Genomic DNA, 17,149 nt, shown 5'->3' on the forward strand with positions numbered 1-17,149 from the left:
ATGTCTTTCTGCTGACATGGCAATCATTTCCCTGTCAACGCGCCTTGACAGCACCAGGATTTCTCATTTCAAATCCTGGCGAGTCCCAGGGTGATTCCCAGCTCCTCCATTAACCCCTGGCCCTGCAGGACAGGTCAGCCAGCCCTGATGGATGCTTCTGTATCTCTTCTACCCCCGGTTAGCAGGAGCTGTCTCCTGGTTTTCCTCCCAGTAATTGCCATACCCATGCAGAAGAACATTTAACCTGGTGGTAATGGGTGTTGAGACTTTTCTTCTCCTTTCCTTCTTATCTTCTTTGCTGAGAACAATGGAGGCAAGGTTTGCAGAGGGAGGTGATAATCTTTTTTTAGACTGACTGAAATAATTAGAAGAAAAAACAGGCAGGCGGTTGGGTACATGAGCCCTCCAGCAGGCCTGAAATAGAAGCAGAAGTCTGCAAAGCTGAATACCAGTGGAGAACAATAGCTCAGAGCGTGACTAGTTGCGTTAACCAGTTCTGCCACCAAAGACCATTCCCCAGCTGTTTCCCTTGGGCTAACGAACCACATCACCGCTCTGCCAAAACCCGCTGCCCTGAGACCAGCCGGCTGCCAGGAGCCGCCGCTGCAGCCGAGGGATCCCCGCTGCCGCACGAGCTGGGCCCCGGGATGCCCAGAGCACCAGGATGGCATCCTTCACCTCTCTGCACCCCGTGCCCTGTCCTGCCGCGCTGAGAACCCTACCTGACCTCAGCCCCAGAGCCACTGTCCCACTCTGGACCTTGTCTGACCCCAGGGATCCCGCCTGACCCTGGGGACCCTCTGATTTAGGGGACACTGTCCTACCACAAGGGGTCTGGCCTGATCCCTGGGGACCCTGCCTGCCCCTGGGGACCTCTCCCACCCCAAGTTCCGTGTCGCACCCCAAGTTCCTTGCCCCGCTCCAGGACCACTGTCCTACCCCAAGCTCCTTGTGCCATCCCAGAGACCCCGTCCCACCCGCAGGTACCCTGTCCCACCCCAAACTCCTTGTCCCACCCCAGGGACCTTGCCTCACCCTGGGTACCCTGCCCCACCCTGCAGCCACCGCCTCACCCCAGGGACCCTGTTCATCTCACGGTCCCCCCTCCCCTGGGCTCAGTCCCACCGCCGCTGCCCCAGCCCGTCCCGGGGGCTCCCAGTCCCACGCCCGCGGCGGGGGGGCCGGGGCCGGGCCAGGCGGGGGGGCCGGGCCAGGCGGCGGGGCCGGGGCCGGGGGCATCCCCGCCTCCTCGCAGCGCCGAAGCCGCCGGAAACCCGGCGCTGCTGCTGCTGCTGCTCCCCGAGAAGTTGGTGCGGAGGCGAGAGCCGCGGGGCCCGGCTCGGCACGGCACGGCCCGGCATGCCCGCCCGCCCGGGGCCGAGCGCTGCAGCGGGGCGGCGGAGCCCCTGAGCGGGCGGCGAGGAGCGACCGGCCCCGGCCCGCCATGGAGCAAGTGAGTCCGGCCGGGAGCGGGGGGTGCCCCGGGCCGGGGCTGAGCCGGAGCCGCCGGGCGGGACGGGGCCGGGGGGGGCGCAGCCCCTCGCTGCCGGCCGGGAAGCGGGCCGGGGGAGCGCACCGGCCGCTGGGGGCTTTTCTGGCGTCTCCGGCGGCTCTGGGACACCCCGGCCCCGCTCTGCCCGGGCGCGACGGCGGGGGCAGCGCGGGGGGCAGCGCCGGAGCCCCGGGGGCGGGGGGTCCCTTTCCCCGAGGAACCCCCGTTGCCGTCTGCGCCCGCTCGGGTGCGTTGGGGCTCGGCAGCGGCTGGGACAGAGCATCCCCGGAGCTGCCGGGGCTTCCATTTCCCAGCCGGCCGGGGCAGGCTGTCGGGCAAGTGCTGGCGGTGCCGGAGGACGAGCGCTGGCAGAGTCGGGCTTGTTCGGGTGCCACGCTTGCTCAGGCCACCTTCTGCTGACTCCCGTTGGGGTGTTGTACTTCCGTACTGGAGCTGGGCCTCGGTCAGCCCGCAAGCTTGGCCATGTCCACATACCTAGCAGCCTTCCCCCTGTCTGTCCTCCTCCTCCGTCCGTGCCTGGGACGGGTTTGACTGGGAGAAGAGCAGTAGTGCTTCTCCTGCACGTGTAGGTTTTCACGTCCATGGGATCGCACCCCAGCAGTCCATCCCTCTGCAGATGGATTAAGATGCCACAAATTTGTTAGCAAGTCAGACAGGTCGTTTTCTCCCCTCATCTGGCCACGCAATTATTCCTGCTTCCTTTCCATAAATGAGGTTTTGCTGCTCATGCACAAAGAAATCTCCCGGCAGGGCAGGCTGCCGGAGGACTTCAGGCTCTAGTACATGCAACACCGGTAGCTGTGGCTTGTCTCTCCCCCCTACGCTCCCTTAGTTCAGCTCCCAACATTCTGTGGTAAGAATGAGAGCTCTTTTAAAACAGCAGGGAGATGACAAAGCAGCCCAAGTTGCTAGTGACTGAGAGTTGTTATTATCCGCCGGCATCCATGAAATTAATCTACAACAGAGAAACTGCTTCCAGCTGGTAGCCACTGGCCAAAGGGGCTTCACACCCACCCCAGCATCGACCGCCTGGCTTACCGGCTGCTCTTCGTTAACAATAAATGAATCCTCCAGTGATTGCTTGTGGGAGGAGGCATCTGACAGTTCCCCAAGTTTCACGTGGATCTGAGCAGTTTATTTCCAGTAAGATGGTTTTGCTCCTGTGGGTCAGGGAGAAGTGGAAGTGCCAACAGCCGGGCTTGGAAGATAACATGGAAAGGGAGAAGAAGAGTGGAGTTCTGGAGAGGCAGGTTGTCTCCTGGGAGGTGTTCATCAGTGCCATGCTAGAGAGGAGGGTGTGATAAATGAGTTGCTTGCTTTAAATGAATTTACTGCAACTGGGTGAGACTGCAACAACTGTGCACAAAATGTGATTTTTAAAAGCACCACTGCAATTCAACTGTTGGTTGGGGGTTTTTTTGGTTGGAAGATGTGAAAAGTATGTGGGTTTGTGGGCCCTTAAGTTGCAGGGGCAGGGGAGGTGAGAAATAACTGCCTAATAATTAAATAAAAAGCCATCCTGCCCCTCTGATTTGGAATCTCTGCTGAGCTGTGAAATGTGAGTCTAAACCAGGCTGGAAGAGTGAAACTCATGTTTCACTTCTAATGCCACTGTGCTATAAATTGCAAAAAGGGCTCGTATGGCTTGGTTTTGGGAGTGATGCCTTTGGCGTGAGTCAGCATTGGGATAACTCAGTTCTTCCTTCATTTACACTGGTTTGCTTGGCTGCTGTCGGGGGTTTCTTCTCATGGATTTACACCAGCGTCAGGAACGATTGCAGCCCAGGAACATCCTGGGAAGGATGTCTTAGTATGTCTTGCAGAAGGAATACCCATATATAGCTGAGTTAACAACAGCAAGTCACCTCTTTGTGCGGTGCTCCATTTTAGTTGTGGAGCAGCAGGCGGAGAGCGCAGGGTGGACACAAAGCCCTGCTCTCGGTGTCCTTCCCTGACCAACCTTTCCTTGCTGATTAGGAGCAAGGGGGGCATAAAAATAACCCACAGAAATGTCAGCCGCCATCTCTGAGACTCTTCTTGCTTTCACAGGAACAAACAGTCAAGTTGCATCATGTGGGTTTTTACACCCTTAACCTGCATGTGAGGGGTTACAGCAGCTGCACCCCAACCTTGCAGTGTGCTGTGTGGGTGTGAGGGGGAAGCTGCTGCCCCTGAGCCCAGGCAGCTCAGCAGCCCCTGGCACCTGCAGAGCACAGGATTGCACCCGTCACGTCTATCATGCAGCAGGGACCGGTGGAGGCACCGGGCAGCTCAGGCTCAGGTGACTCCTGCACAGCGCAGGGGGGCACAGCCTTTTGCTGCTGTCATCTGCTGAGACCATCTCATCTCACCTACCCTCTCCTGGGCCGCTCAGCTGGGGCAGGCGGGGGCTTGCAGTCACGGATCCTCTCTATGGATGCTCCCAGGTGCCGAAACAGCTGGAAAGTCCTGTCTCACGTGGAAGGAACCCCATGCATGGCTCCCTTCAGGCGGGTGACTCCAACCTCCCGAGTGGCCCGGGGAGGGGGTGAGCTGCAGGGCCACCGTGCGATGCCATGGAGGGGAGGCAGTGTCCTCAGAAGACTGGCGAGCCCACGGGGAGCAGGCAGCTGAGCCGGCAGCGCAGGCTGCCAGCCGAGCTCTGCCCTAGCTTTGCAGCTCTGCTTTGCACAGAAGTGCAGGCATGAGCCCCAGCTCCGACAAAAACAGTTACTGGGACAGGCTGTTTTTTCAGAGGTAGATGTTAAGTGCTGTGTCTTCACAGGGAGTACTTTTATTTTAAAACCACAGGAGACAAGGTAGTTTTCACTCTGCAGAGCACTGGGAGAAGCCATGGATAGACAGATTTGCCATTTCAGAGAGCCTTTCTCTCAGGTGGGGAAAAAGAACAGCAAAAATTCATCTGCAAAGCAAATAAAACCTTAAAGGAGTAAAACCATTTTGGCAGCTGTTGCCACTCAAATAAACCCTTCGTACAGCTACATCCATGCAAAATGGCTATGAGGGAGGTTAAAGTTTGTGCCCAATTATCTAAAAATGACATCAAAAGGGTGCTCAATCAGGAAACCAGCAGGTCTATATTTGTGCAGCAATTGATGTTTGCTGAAGTCGCAGATTGCAACTGAATACAACTTCCTGGCAACCTAAAAAGTCAAGTTTAAAAAAAACCCCATGCAGTCCCCCTTGTTTCCCGGCAAACTTTTTCATGCTCTGTCATCCTGTATTGTGGCTGTTTCAAACACGGCTCAGTACAATTAAAATAACTTCTACAAAGAGCACCAAAGATGTTACAGGTTTCCGCCTGATTTTCTTCTAGGTGGTACGAGGTTTATTTGAGTTTCTTGTTCCCAGTCTGCACCTGAGCCTACCTACCAAAGCCAAGACTATTCCCCACCTTAGCACGGATCACAATAAATGTGGACGCAAGGGGTATTTAATCTGGTTTTTGTCTTTTTTATGGGTGTGAGCTCCCTCTTCAGAGTAACAGCTTACCCTGATGGCAGCTGCTATCCAAGGGCGTGTTGGCTGGGAGTCTAGTGCAGCAAAACATATTTGTTAGCAAGACTCTCCTCTGAATTTTTTGAGCTCGTCCATACACACTCGCTCTGTCCTGGCCATGGGAGCGTCCAGCTCTGCCTCCTTTCCATGCACGTTGGATTTCCTTATGTTATGAAACATGATGTCTGAGCTCCAGCCGCTCCGGTTTGTTTTGTTTAGTTTTCCTACAAGAAAAGGTTTCATTCAGCAGCTAGTGAGGGCCATTTGGGGATGGCTGGGGCTCTGCTTTTGACACGTGTCCTCTTTTTGTGCAAATGTGCTGGCTTTCTGCAGCAGGATTGATGCTGTTAACAGATGATGACATGGAGGAAACTGAGTCGGGGGGTACAGGGCGGGTCCTGGGAGGGGGCTGCAGGATTTGGGGTTGGCCTCCCCTTAAAAGTCACAAGGTTGGTGAGATGTTTGTGTAAGGGGATTTGGCTCAGCGAGGGATTCTCTTTGCCTTGCTCCAGGGAAAGAGGCTTATTTGGTCCACAGGGTGTTGGGAGCAGCCAGGAACTGCAAGGGAGGGGAAACAGGGATCCTGCTATTGCAGAGGCTCTTCCAGTGCACTGGAGAGGAGGAAGACTCATCTTTAACCGAGTCTGTAGGTGAAGGCAGTCAGCTAAGAAGCCTAAGTGCCCCTACTCCTGTCTCTGTTTGTTGAGAATATTGATGCTGGATATTCCTGATGGTTTCTTCAAAGCAGAGAAGTTATGCATCTCCTGGTGTTTTCCAGGCCTGGAAAGCCAGCAGCCTCCCAGTGCAGGATGCTGGGTCTCCCTGTGCTGCTGCAGGCAGGCAAGAGCAGGCTGTGACAAACAGCAAGGAGCTAAAGGCAGGACAAAAAACCCCTAACCCATTCTTGGTGCTGCCTTCTCTGCCACTCCTTCCCTCTGTCTGTAAACTGTGCAGGAGCCTGCCAGGAACATTTTAGTATGGATGTGATGAAGTCCTGGTCCTCATGCTGTGGATTTGCCCATGGAAGTTGGTTTGGGGGCAATGATCAAACGTAGAGACCTAGAGAAGAAACTTGTACAAGTGGCCGTTGGCTAAAGTATGAGTGTTGCTAGTGATGCCAGCAGGATCCATCCCCCTGGGTTTCATCAGAGAGCTGGAGGAGCAAAGCGGAGAGAAGGGTGCTCATTTTCAAAGCATATTTGGTGCACAAGTGAGCACGGAGTACCTCCACAGAGAGGGCAGCAGAGCCACTGGGGAAATAGAGGAGCAAGGTGGACTTGCTGTCATCCCAATAGTGTCCCCAGGGGTGGCCAGGGTCCATGCCTACTCCCTGGTCCTGTGGGAGCTGGTTGAGTTTTCCTCTGGAAGATGCCAGTCTTTTTGCTTGTGATGTGGTGGGGAGGGACCACGTTTGGTGGGTGCTGAGGTCTTCTCTGGGCAGGCTTTCTGCCAAATTTCATTAAATGGATAGGAAGTGCTTTTGATGCAATTCCTTCTCCCTTCTGTCTTTGCAGGATACAAAGGAGGAGGTCTCAGAGAAACCAAAGTCTGCTCCAACTGCAGAGAAGTACGGCTGGATTAAGAAAAGCAGTGGGGGACTCCTGGGATTGTGGAAGGATCGTTACATCCAGCTACGGAAAACACAGCTCGTGGTCTATGAGGATGAGGTATGGTCACAACTAACAGCCTTGAATGAGGGGCAGGATCAGGCCCTTGGTGACACACGTTCCTGCGTTTTTCACTCTTTCCTCCAGCCCATTCCTTTGAAAAAGGTTTCTCCAGTTATTTCCAGGAAGGGTAAATGCTATAAAAAAAAAGACAACAGCTGCATTTTAGAGTATATTATATATCATAAATATTTTAGCCAGTAAATATTTTGACAGTGCCATTGCCAAAGGAAAAAAAATGGGGGCAGGACATCCTGTGAGAAGGCGAACGGAGTAAACCTTTGGGCGGAAGCAGGATATGTGCTATGCGGTTTTGGCGTTTAAAGGATAAAAGTGGATTGTAGCAGGCTGACTTCCCACCTGCCACTCAAGGGAACGGCAGGCAACCCTGCAGCTGTTTGGCACCCCTCAAGCAGCTCGGATTGTTGCTAGCCAGACTCTTCAGGGTTTTGTTTAGCCACTGATGGACTCAGGGTAAGGTTGTGAGTGCTTGCTGTCCTCCTTAAGCAGGGACACAGTCTGGATTTGGCTCATCTTTTACTTGAGCCAGTACTGAGCGAAGGACCCCTGGGAGCCTTGTCCCGGACTTCCCTAGATAAACTGCATGCCTTAAGTTCATGGCCTCATTAAGGGCTGTTTCCAATCAAATGAGGAAAAAGAACCAAGCTAAATCTTGCATCTTCGTGCAGGAAGAGTTAGAAGCGCAGGGCTGGTCCTCGCTGGGCTGCAAAGGTGGCTCTTTCCCGAGTCAGGCTCTCAGTTCCTGGGCTGGAAGGAGCTTCTGCAAGAGCAGAGTGTGCCCCAAAAGTTAGGAATTACAGCGCAGAACGCAAACTACAACCAAGAGAGGTTTGAGATTAGGGGTGGGCAAGTCTGAGTCTTGCTGGTATATGGTGTTGTGTGCACATCAGGATGGAGGAGCATTTCCTACCGCGTGGTCTGCGCAAGGACCATGTGCCTGTGCGGTAGCTGACCCGAAGGGATCTTGGTCATCGTGGGTGTCAGAATGATATAAAACCAAAATCACGTAAAGCTTCATGTCTAGTGTGTCAAGGGAAGAAGAATGGGGAAATGTTTCAGCAGTTGCACTGCTGCCATGGTTTCAGGAACAACAGGACTGACAATGAGTTCTCTTTTCTTAAAAACATACTGTTGCCTAACAGATATGTTATGAGCAGTTTAGGTTAAAGGGTATTACCTCCTTCCATACACTGAACTCTCCTGCTCTTCCCAAATCCCAAAGCTTTCTGGAGGCGTTTGTTCTTAGTTCTGAAATTCACAAAGGGTGCAAGAATAATGAAATGAGAAGTCAGCATCAGGTGATGAGCAGCTTGGAAGGCAGGCAAAGTGGTGGGGGTTTCTCTTACACAGAGCGATGCAGCCTGGTCCTGCAAACCACAGACGCCTCAGATTGCTTCTCAGTGCCCCAGACACCTGTTGACTCCAGCTGAAGCTTCAGGAACTCGCAGATTCAAAATCTATAACCATGACGTAGGTTTTTTTAAAGGGCATGCCTTTAAAAACAAGATATATGGAGGCTCTCATTACCGCAAGGGAAAAGAAAGCTTTTAAAGTGAGATTAATTTTCACAGACATTCAGAAGAAGGAAAAATCCCAATCATATAAAGGGTTATTTTATTATCTCAACAAGGAAAATGGCATTTGTAACAACCAGGCATAATGTTTTCTGGTAGCCTGCGGATTGTGGTAACATCCTGTAATAAATTGCATCTGTAAGCTACAGTAGCTACAAGGTCTCATTATTGTAAATAAGGGATCATGTTAATATCTATAGGCTATTAAACTGGCTTACAGTGAAGTCAAATGTCTTAGGAGAGGAAATTGCTCCAAAATTATCTGGTAGCACAATAGGATAGTGTGTGATTGTGCAGACTTACTACAGGGGAACTAAAGGAAATGGCAATTTTCTGCACTCAGGAGGGGTCCTGTTGCCACAGAATTGAGGCAGTTCATGTTTATTACTGTATTTATCTTCCTCTAACGTGAGTTAGGGCAGTGTTGCTGTCTCCATTTTACAATTGCAGAACTAAGTTTTTGAGATGGGAGGGGCCGATGTCAAGAGAGAGTCTGTGGTCCATTGTGCTACAGCTCTTATTTCTGGAGCTCAAGCTGCCACTTTCCCCACTGGACCTTTTCCACGTACCCAATTTGTGTGACCCTGGAGACAGACGCAGCGTCCCTGACCATCCTCAGGCTGAAACATTTCAAAATAGGATTGTTCAGTACTTGCTGAATTGGAGCCCTGGAAAAAGAAAGGAGATAAAGCCTCAGGGAACAGAAGTAGAAGCATCTTTCCATATGTATCCTAAGTTAGACCTAAATGGGTTAAATGGGAGGGAGGTCAGCTTCCATGTGGGAGGGCAGGTTTAGAGGCTGAATATTTCAGCTCTGAGCCCATCAGATTTCCAGGAACTGAGCTAGTGACTTGGGCGAATTGTGCTTTTATCAGTCCCTCATGTTCGAGCCCTTCCGAAGAGATGCTAATATTGCCTTTAGCAGTTGTTTCATATGCAGGCACAGTTGTTTATGCAATTGCAGGAGGCTGGCTGTACTCGTAGCTGGGCTTTGTGTGTGCAAAACAAGAGCAGAGAGGGTGGCCAACACAAGACGCAGGCAATGAGGTTGTACTGTGTCACTGGAAAGTACAGACAGAGCAGAACACAAATTCTGTATTTATCATCATCAATAACAACCTCCTGGAATGTGCTCCAGACTTGCTCTGGGAGTGTGCTTCCCATATTGCATCTGTTAGTCAGGCTTTGGGTTGGGTTTAAAGCAGAGCTACCTCCTAAGGCAAATTGCAGATGGCTGTTGTGTTACCTGGAGCAGATGCGGGGTGAAAGTCACCCCACCGGGCTTCAGGTTTCTTTCAGCAACTATGGAACGAAGGAAGGTGGATTTCTTGTTATCTGCTGTGCCTCCATCTACAGCACCCTACATCCGTACCCTCACATAAATGAAGACTTGGTTAAGTAAGATGTTTGTATGATATCACATACCCAAATGTCAGAAAAGCAGGCACTGACGCAAATACGTACAGCTCTGAGGTGCTCAGATCCGGAGAAACTACTCAGAAATCTCAGGGAAGGCAGGTTGTGTGCAGGCCCACACAGAACCAAGCAGGTTATCTTCTAACGGGGTTTCTTGTCTTCTTGTCTCTGCATATTCTTGTCAGAATAAAAATTAAGCCTTGCAAAACTAGAGAGCAGCTGAAAACCAGGCAATCCTATGCGGAGAGACTACGCAGAGCAATTTCATCACTCTGTGGCTTAGAGAGCATCAGTCTTGAGTCTGGTGTTTTTTTCCCTCTAAGCAGTGCAGCTAGTGGTTAGAGTTGTTTTTTTGTTGTTTGGGGGGTGTTTAAGTGTATTATTTGATAGGGGAAAAAAACCTTCTAGACAAAGTCTTCCAGAGACCAAAGGATCCACTCCGCATTTAACAGTCATGCAGTTAACATCTGTATTTTGCCCCTGGTAAAGTGGTAGCAGCATAAACCCTGAAGTGATTTATTAAAATGCTTTGAGATCCTCAGCTAGCCAAGTAAATTATTATTTCAGGCAGTCTAGACATTGTACACTGAATAGAGGGTCACAGCCCGTGAATGTGTGTCAGTGAATAGGTCTTTGCTAGAAATTATACCTTCATATAAATAAAAATTTCAGTGAGTCGTTTTCCCCTCTTTTTTAACAGCTTTTTGTTAAGGAAATCGTTTGCCAAGTGTGATTCTTTGGTTAAGCACAAGCATTAATATGTTTAGGTGTTCAGTAATTTTCTTCTTAAGGGCCAAGCTTACGGACACATACATGTTAAGTTGCAGCATCTGCTCCATGAATAGCTAATGGAATTGGTTTTCTGCACTAAACCATAAATGTAGTGGTTTCTGTAACAGGATTTGTAGCATCTTGTTGATTGCCCCTTACAGCAAGCCCAAAAGCAATTTAAAAAACATGCCCTTAAATCTGTAGAGGAAAAGTGGTCTGAAGGGAATTCCTTGTCTTGATCAAGTGCAGCACCATGGGATGACCCTGCAAGCTGTGTGTTGCAGGGAGGTGTAACCACTGAGTGAGAACTCAACCTTTGTGTCTCCAAACTTCTTTGGGACACCAGAGACCACATGGAGCAGGAGCTAGTCCAGAACATGTGTCTGACACCCTGTGTCAGGGCAGGACTCTGGAAGCCACATTGTCTCTGTGTGGTGCTGAGTATCCGCCACATCCCAGGAGGTTTAAGGGACCTGGAGACGTTGCAGAAGGATCAGGTCTTTCAGTCTTTGTCTTAGTGGTGCAGGACAAACATAAAGGATCTCTTTGTGACTCAGGTAGGCTCACAGGGGATGGCCGCTTGCCAAGGGTAAAACAGAGACAAACCCCCCCCGTTCTGGTGCTCCCTGAACTCAGATGCTTTTTGCTTTGCCTCAGACATGGAGTTTCTTATTTCTCTGACTGTTTTCTTCCCCACCCTCCCTGAAGAGGATAACTTACTTGAGGAGTTCGTGTCTCTGAGATGAAGGAGCCATAGCTTGCTCAGTCAAGCCAGTGCCCCTGGGCAGGCAGCGTCCTCCATGTCCCCATCCTTGCTGTCCTTGTTGCCAGGCCAGGCCATAGTCCCCAAGGCTTCTCCAGGTGGGAGAGGGGCAGCCAGAAGGCAAGAGGCGATGTCATGGCAAACCCACAGCTCTCCAGCCTGCCAAGTCCTTCTCGTCCCCCAGCTCGGTGCTCCACCGAGGAAGTGGAGGACGGCTGGGGATCAGAGGGAAGGTTCCCCTCCAAGAGGCAGGAAGGATGGCATAGACAACGAGGGTGACATGGAGCCACTGGGCTCTGCTGGGGACAGAGCTGCCCTCGAGAGCAGGGAGGGTGGGCAGGGGTCTTCGTGCTGGTCTCTGATCAGAGTGCTGCCAAGCCTCCTACGTCCTTAGCTCAGCAAACTTCCACGTTGGAGCGGGTAAGCGCACCGGCCGGCTGTGCGGCAGTGCTGTAATGTGGGCGGTCGTCCACCAAAGGCCAGGATGAGATCACTCATCCCCAAGGCATATATTCCTGACCTCACCCTTCTCTGTCATTTGTTGGCCGCTGAGGGGTTATTATTTCCATCCCTGTCCTTTTGCAGTGACATTGCAATACCAGGATTGCAGCAGGAGCCTTGCGCCTTCAAAGGGCTCAGTAACGTCAGCAGGATTTTATCTGCTAGGTTTTAGGTTTGAGCAGGATTAATTTCCTCCTGGTATACGTTTTCCCAGTTCTCTGGTCACGTTCGTCTACTCGGTGTTAAATGAAATAAACAGTAATGTCATTAAAATAATAAACCTAAATTAGATCCAGACATCCCTCAGTGGCTCAGAACTTGCTCTGCATACTGGCATCGGCTCTGCTGGGCCCCCATTCCCAGATAGGAGAGTTAAAAAAGCTAAACAGGGCCTGAGCTCTGCACAGCGACTAAAACGTCAAGTGGTGAAGGGAGGAAATTCCCGCAGCCCACTTCCCTCTGAACTCTCCTTTCCCTGCCTCCAGCCACGCAGCAGCTTCCTGGCTGCAACTTGTTTCCTCATCCCACACCCCGTCTCCTCCATAGGAGTTGCTAAATACAAACTCATACTGGTACAAGGAGTGCCTTGGGAGCGGAGCCTGAGCTGGGGATGGCCATAGCCAGCGGTTTTAATTCAGGATGGTAACAGGGAGGTTCACGAGGCGTGCTGGCTGTAGCACTTCACCGGCAAGAACTGTTTTGCAATTCTCCCTGCTTACTTGTGTAATGCTTAGCAAAAGGGAGCTTTGGTCTCTTCTGGGCTATCGAGACTTGAGGAAGATCATCTGCCCAGCGTTACGCTGCGGTTCCTGTTAGGGATGGTGCTCCACAGCTGAACTCAGCCACGCACCACGTGTGGAATTTTAGTTATGTTACTGGGAGAAATGAGCCAAGATCGCGGCCGGCAGTCATCAGTGGAGATACACCAGAGACAAGTATTCCCTCCTGAGATGCTGGCCTGACAGCTTTGCTGGCTATACAGCACTGTGTTTCCAATCCTAAGCATTTTGACAGCTCAGAGCTTGGCTGCGAGAGGAGTGTGTCCTAGTCGCTTGTGGCTCCTTCTGGCCCTTTTGATGTGAGGACCAGCCTGCCCCAGCTCAGCATGGCAGCAGGGCTCCCCTCTTGTCTCCGCTCTGCCTCAGGCTTCCTGGGGGGCTGCTTGGACCATCATGATGCTTGTGTTGTCTTCCCTGTGAAAAAGCAGAATAATGTCTCCTGCATTCTTTTTTAGAAGGAGATAGTGTTGCTTCTGGCTGCAGATCCCTGGATGAGGCCAAGAGAGGTGGCAGAAGCTGGTGTTACTGTCCACAGGGTGTTATTTTCTCAGCCACTGTGGACCACTAGCCACAAATCGGCCTGTAGTTTAAAGACTAGGGTGTTTTCTTAGTGAGATGCCAGCCTGATTTATGGGGGCTTGCTGTCTGCATGCAGGTTATAGGCAGAAGAGCTTTTAGACAGATGCAAGGGGAATACATGCAGAGATTGATGGTATATGATTGATTTCAGTGCCTCCTATTCATAATAATGTTTCATTCCCTCTCTGCAGGATGAACAGAAGTGCATAGAAACAGTGGAACTGGAGAGTTATGACAAGTGCCAAGAACTGCGTGCGCTACTAAAAAAGAAAAACCGTTTCATTTTAATCCGCTCCCCGGGTAAGAAGGTAGGATTGCCTTTCTCATCACCCTCAAGTCTGCTAACTCCAAAATGAGTTCCCAGGCAACTGTGCCCGGAGCAGATGAAAGGCTCTGAGATGTAGCTATTTGGCAGCTGGGAGAAATGGCCTATAGCTGCAGATGGCCTGCAGTGTGTAAGGAGGAACGCTACTGTCTTGTAGATTTTCTTCTTGTTGTGGGGAAGGCGTCTTCCTGCGACTCAACTTTGTCTTCTTGATATTTTTCCTGCCTTGTCATTTTCTTTCTTCCAGTACTCCCTGAGCAGTGGAGAAAAACCATTCCCGGTGGTTCCCCCATGTGCTCTGGGCAAGGAAATATCCCTCTCCCAGCTGCACATGCTGCAGCTTTGCCCAGATTCCAGTGAAATCAATGATCCTGATCCGTGTACTGAGATAGTTCCTGGAGTTGGAACCACTGATCTGAGAAAGTCCAGCGCAAAGTTACTTGCAGTCAAATAGTTCCTAGGAGAAAAGATTTATTTTGCAGGATTCGTGTAACTGCATCTTTAGCTTCCTGCGCAGCATCTGGTTAGATCCAGAACCTCACCACCAGGCTGGCACTGCAAAGAAGCTATACATCCATCTGAACACTGTGTGCAAGGACATGCTCACCTTATGTTCATCATCACTATGCATATTTGAAAGTTCTCCTTAGTTCCTACTTATATGCTATCAATTCCAGCATCTTTGTGGGCTGGGGTGCTTCTCTTGTTGCTTTGAGGCATGACACTTTGACTTACTTCTAATTTCAATGTGATTTTATTGACCTGAGAGATCTTCCTACATCTCCCCATGCAAATCTGAGAGGTTGTGCAGGACAAAACATACTCATTTCCATAAGAATGTGAACTGGCAAAAATACCAACTTGCCTGCATTCCCCCGTCTCCATTTTGTTTAAATAAATGGAGACTGTTTGGTCCTCGTTGTCATTGTTGCTTATTCTTTCACTCCAGTCACTTAGTGTTTATTCATATAATAAGACCCCAGCTGAGTTCAGAGCATCATTGTGCTAAACTTCATTCAAAACAACAGAACAAGGACTGTCCTGCCCCAAAACACTCACATGGACTAGCGTGGGGGTGGAGAGAGAAGGTGGATGATGTTCATTTTGCAAGTAGGCGCAGTCTGTAATGGGGAGAAAAACACTGTTAAGCACCATGCACCAAAGTGATGGTGGCCTGGAAATTTGCACCCTGGGCTAGTGAGCTCCTGCTCAGCGCCAGATCCCAGAGCAGGGAGTCTCTCCGGTCCAAGTGGAGGTTTAGCGGTTGTTTTGTAGCTTGATTAATCAGAAATAATGTCAATTTTAGATCAAAAGTGGCTAACTCTGGCAGACTTAGTGTGTTTTCTAGAGGGTGGCTTAATAACTACAAGTGCGCACCTATTCCCAGGGAGGCAAATAAAAGTCCGTGTGCTCAGAGATGGGTGGCACAGTAGGAATTATTATTATCTGCCAGTATGTTACTTAGAGAGAAGTGTGTAATAGCTGTATATGTCTCTGCACTTCTGCATGAATCAACACAGGGTGTGAGACCTGTTCCTAAACCTTTCATTTCTTGCTAGGAGAAAGATATGCCCAAACTGTGCCCTGAAAGGGTAACTTCATCCTTTTGGCATGCTGGCAAGTTTACAGTTCCCATTTTTCATGCCACTGATTAAATGGAGACCTAGATAGAGGCTACTTTCTATAAGGCTCTTTTGGTGAAAGGAAGGGCTTCAATAAATGAAAAGTTCCCTGTTTGTAGCTCCCCGCCCACCCTCCTTTTGGCTGGGAATCTGGTGAGGGTGTTGACACACAACATACTTTGGCAGATGTTAGAACAGGCTTCAATTAGGAGGCCAATGTACACAACTGTCCTTCTTCTGTTTTGAAATTGCAGCTGTGGCGATATATATCAGCTAAACATTTTCCATTTGGGAGGCTTGCTGCCATCCACAATTTAAAATCACCCTGTAAGCTGGCTCGCCAAACCCTGCCAGATCTTGCTAGGGGTTTTTTGCCCCCTCTCCTGAGCACAACACTGAGGAATGCAGAAATCCAGTGAGTCTGTGGGGCTTACAAACAAGCTGGGAAAGGCCATTTCTGTTTCAGTGCACAAATAAGAGTTTCCCACTTGAATACAGGGAGTCCAGCTTAGCTGTAGGGGAATCCCAGTTTAAATCTTGGATGGGATATTCTTCAAGAGGAGAGGAGATGAATCAGTCAGTTAAAACTACTCTGCAGCTAAAGTTACACCCGAATAAGTAAGTTGCCTTACTAGACAGTGGTCTTTGATGGATGTACGCCAGATTCTGCTTGCCCTGTTCACAAGGATGACATTTTTATTAAGCTATGACAATATGAGCGTGTCACACGCCTGCACTGGTATGGAACTGAAAGAAACCACTGCCCCCTGAGCTTTGATTCTTCAGCAAAGGAAGCTGGCAGTGTGCAAAAGACCTGCTCTGCTTAGAAATCTCAAATGCTCTGTTCCACCCACAGGAATTAAATGAAAACTGTTGGATGCAGTGAGCTGAGCTAGTAAGAAAGGGCAGCAGCCTTGGCCGGGGGACTTTCAAATGTACTCACGATGCAAAAAGCAGTGTAAATGGTGCTTGGGGTAAACTGCCTGGAGACTACAGAGATTGGCACAAGTCTGGTATTCAGGAGGTCTGAAAGCCTTCAGCTGCAGGGAAGTCTTAAGAAAGGGAAGAAAGAGGGTGGTAGCAAGGGAAGGAGTCCATGAGCCAGCACTGCAGCTCCCCGCACATCCTTTCCTAGCATGGCCGGGCACGAACGCTGCACCTGCAGTCAGGGGTGGAGACTTCGAATGCTTGTTTTTCCCTTCGTTGACTTTGGAGGTACCTGCAGCTGCCTTCATCGGGGGCCCAGCCTGGAAGCTGCAGTAGATAGCTGTGAGGCATGTTTGCCCTGTGCATGGAAGAGTTTGCTCCTGGGGTCTGCCAATTTGGCAGAGAAGCTGCCTTATCCCCAGGGATGAGGTAGCTCTTGGTTCAGCTGCAGAAAACCACAAGAATTGCCTAAGTGCCAGTCCCTTGGCTTCCACTTTTCCCTCTATGATCTGACCTGACAAAGTCTTGTAGAAGGTGGCAGGAGATGGCCTCACGTCTGGTAGATGGGCTTTGGTAGTTTAAGATGTTACTGACCCAGCTCTGTTCTGGCTTCTTCTGGAGGTGACCACCCTGTAACCAAAAGTCAGCAGAAGAGAACACATTCCCACACCTAAACCAGCAGTTCACAGTCCAGTTTAGTCCAGCCCCACTGAACTGGAGCTGACACAAGGCTTTGCACTAAAACAGCTAAGCAGCAAACACAGGTTTCTGTTGCCCATCTCCGCTGCAGATCAGCAGCATCTAGCAGAACTGCTCAGCAAAGAGCTAGTGTTGGTAAAGGTCTTAAACTGCACCTATACAGTTCTCCAGAGGTTGTCTCTTCAAGCATTTAGTGCAGGTACAACAGACTGACCCCAGAAACACTTCTCTTTCCTGGAAAGCAGGGTCAGCATAGCTATAAGACTGTCACCGCTTGAAGAGACTGATGTCTCCGAGAAGACATGGAGCAATCAGGGAGACCATGCTCGCTGCCGTCATGGACAGTGACCCGTGTGTGTGCCTCTTCTTGCATGACATCCAGCCAGTGATTCAGCAGGAGCTGACTGGCCGTGCTGTGCTCTGAGTTAACTGACAGTAAATTGCGTAGTCTGTATTCACGGCTTACAATGGTCACTATCACATTAAGTTTAGCC

The 17,149-nt window shown here is 50.5% G+C and overlaps 1 protein-coding gene across 1 annotated transcript in view; it reads left to right on the plus strand.

The window, feature by feature from the left end:
- Positions 1-1,225: 1,225 nt before the first annotated feature.
- Positions 1,226-17,149, plus strand: part of PLEKHO2 (pleckstrin homology domain containing O2) — a 28,824-nt gene continuing 12,900 nt past the window's right edge. The window contains exons 1-3 of the mRNA XM_080396898.1: positions 1,226-1,453; positions 6,526-6,678; positions 13,274-13,390. Of these exons, the coding sequence (XP_080253024.1) occupies positions 1,445-1,453; positions 6,526-6,678; positions 13,274-13,390 (279 nt within the window). The 5' untranslated portion in view covers positions 1,226-1,444. The remainder of the gene's footprint in view (positions 1,454-6,525; positions 6,679-13,273; positions 13,391-17,149) is intronic.

The sequence above is a fragment of the Falco punctatus genome (genome assembly GCF_963210335.1).
Source record: "Falco punctatus genome assembly, chromosome: 7".
Taxonomy (NCBI): domain Eukaryota; kingdom Metazoa; phylum Chordata; class Aves; order Falconiformes; family Falconidae; genus Falco; species Falco punctatus.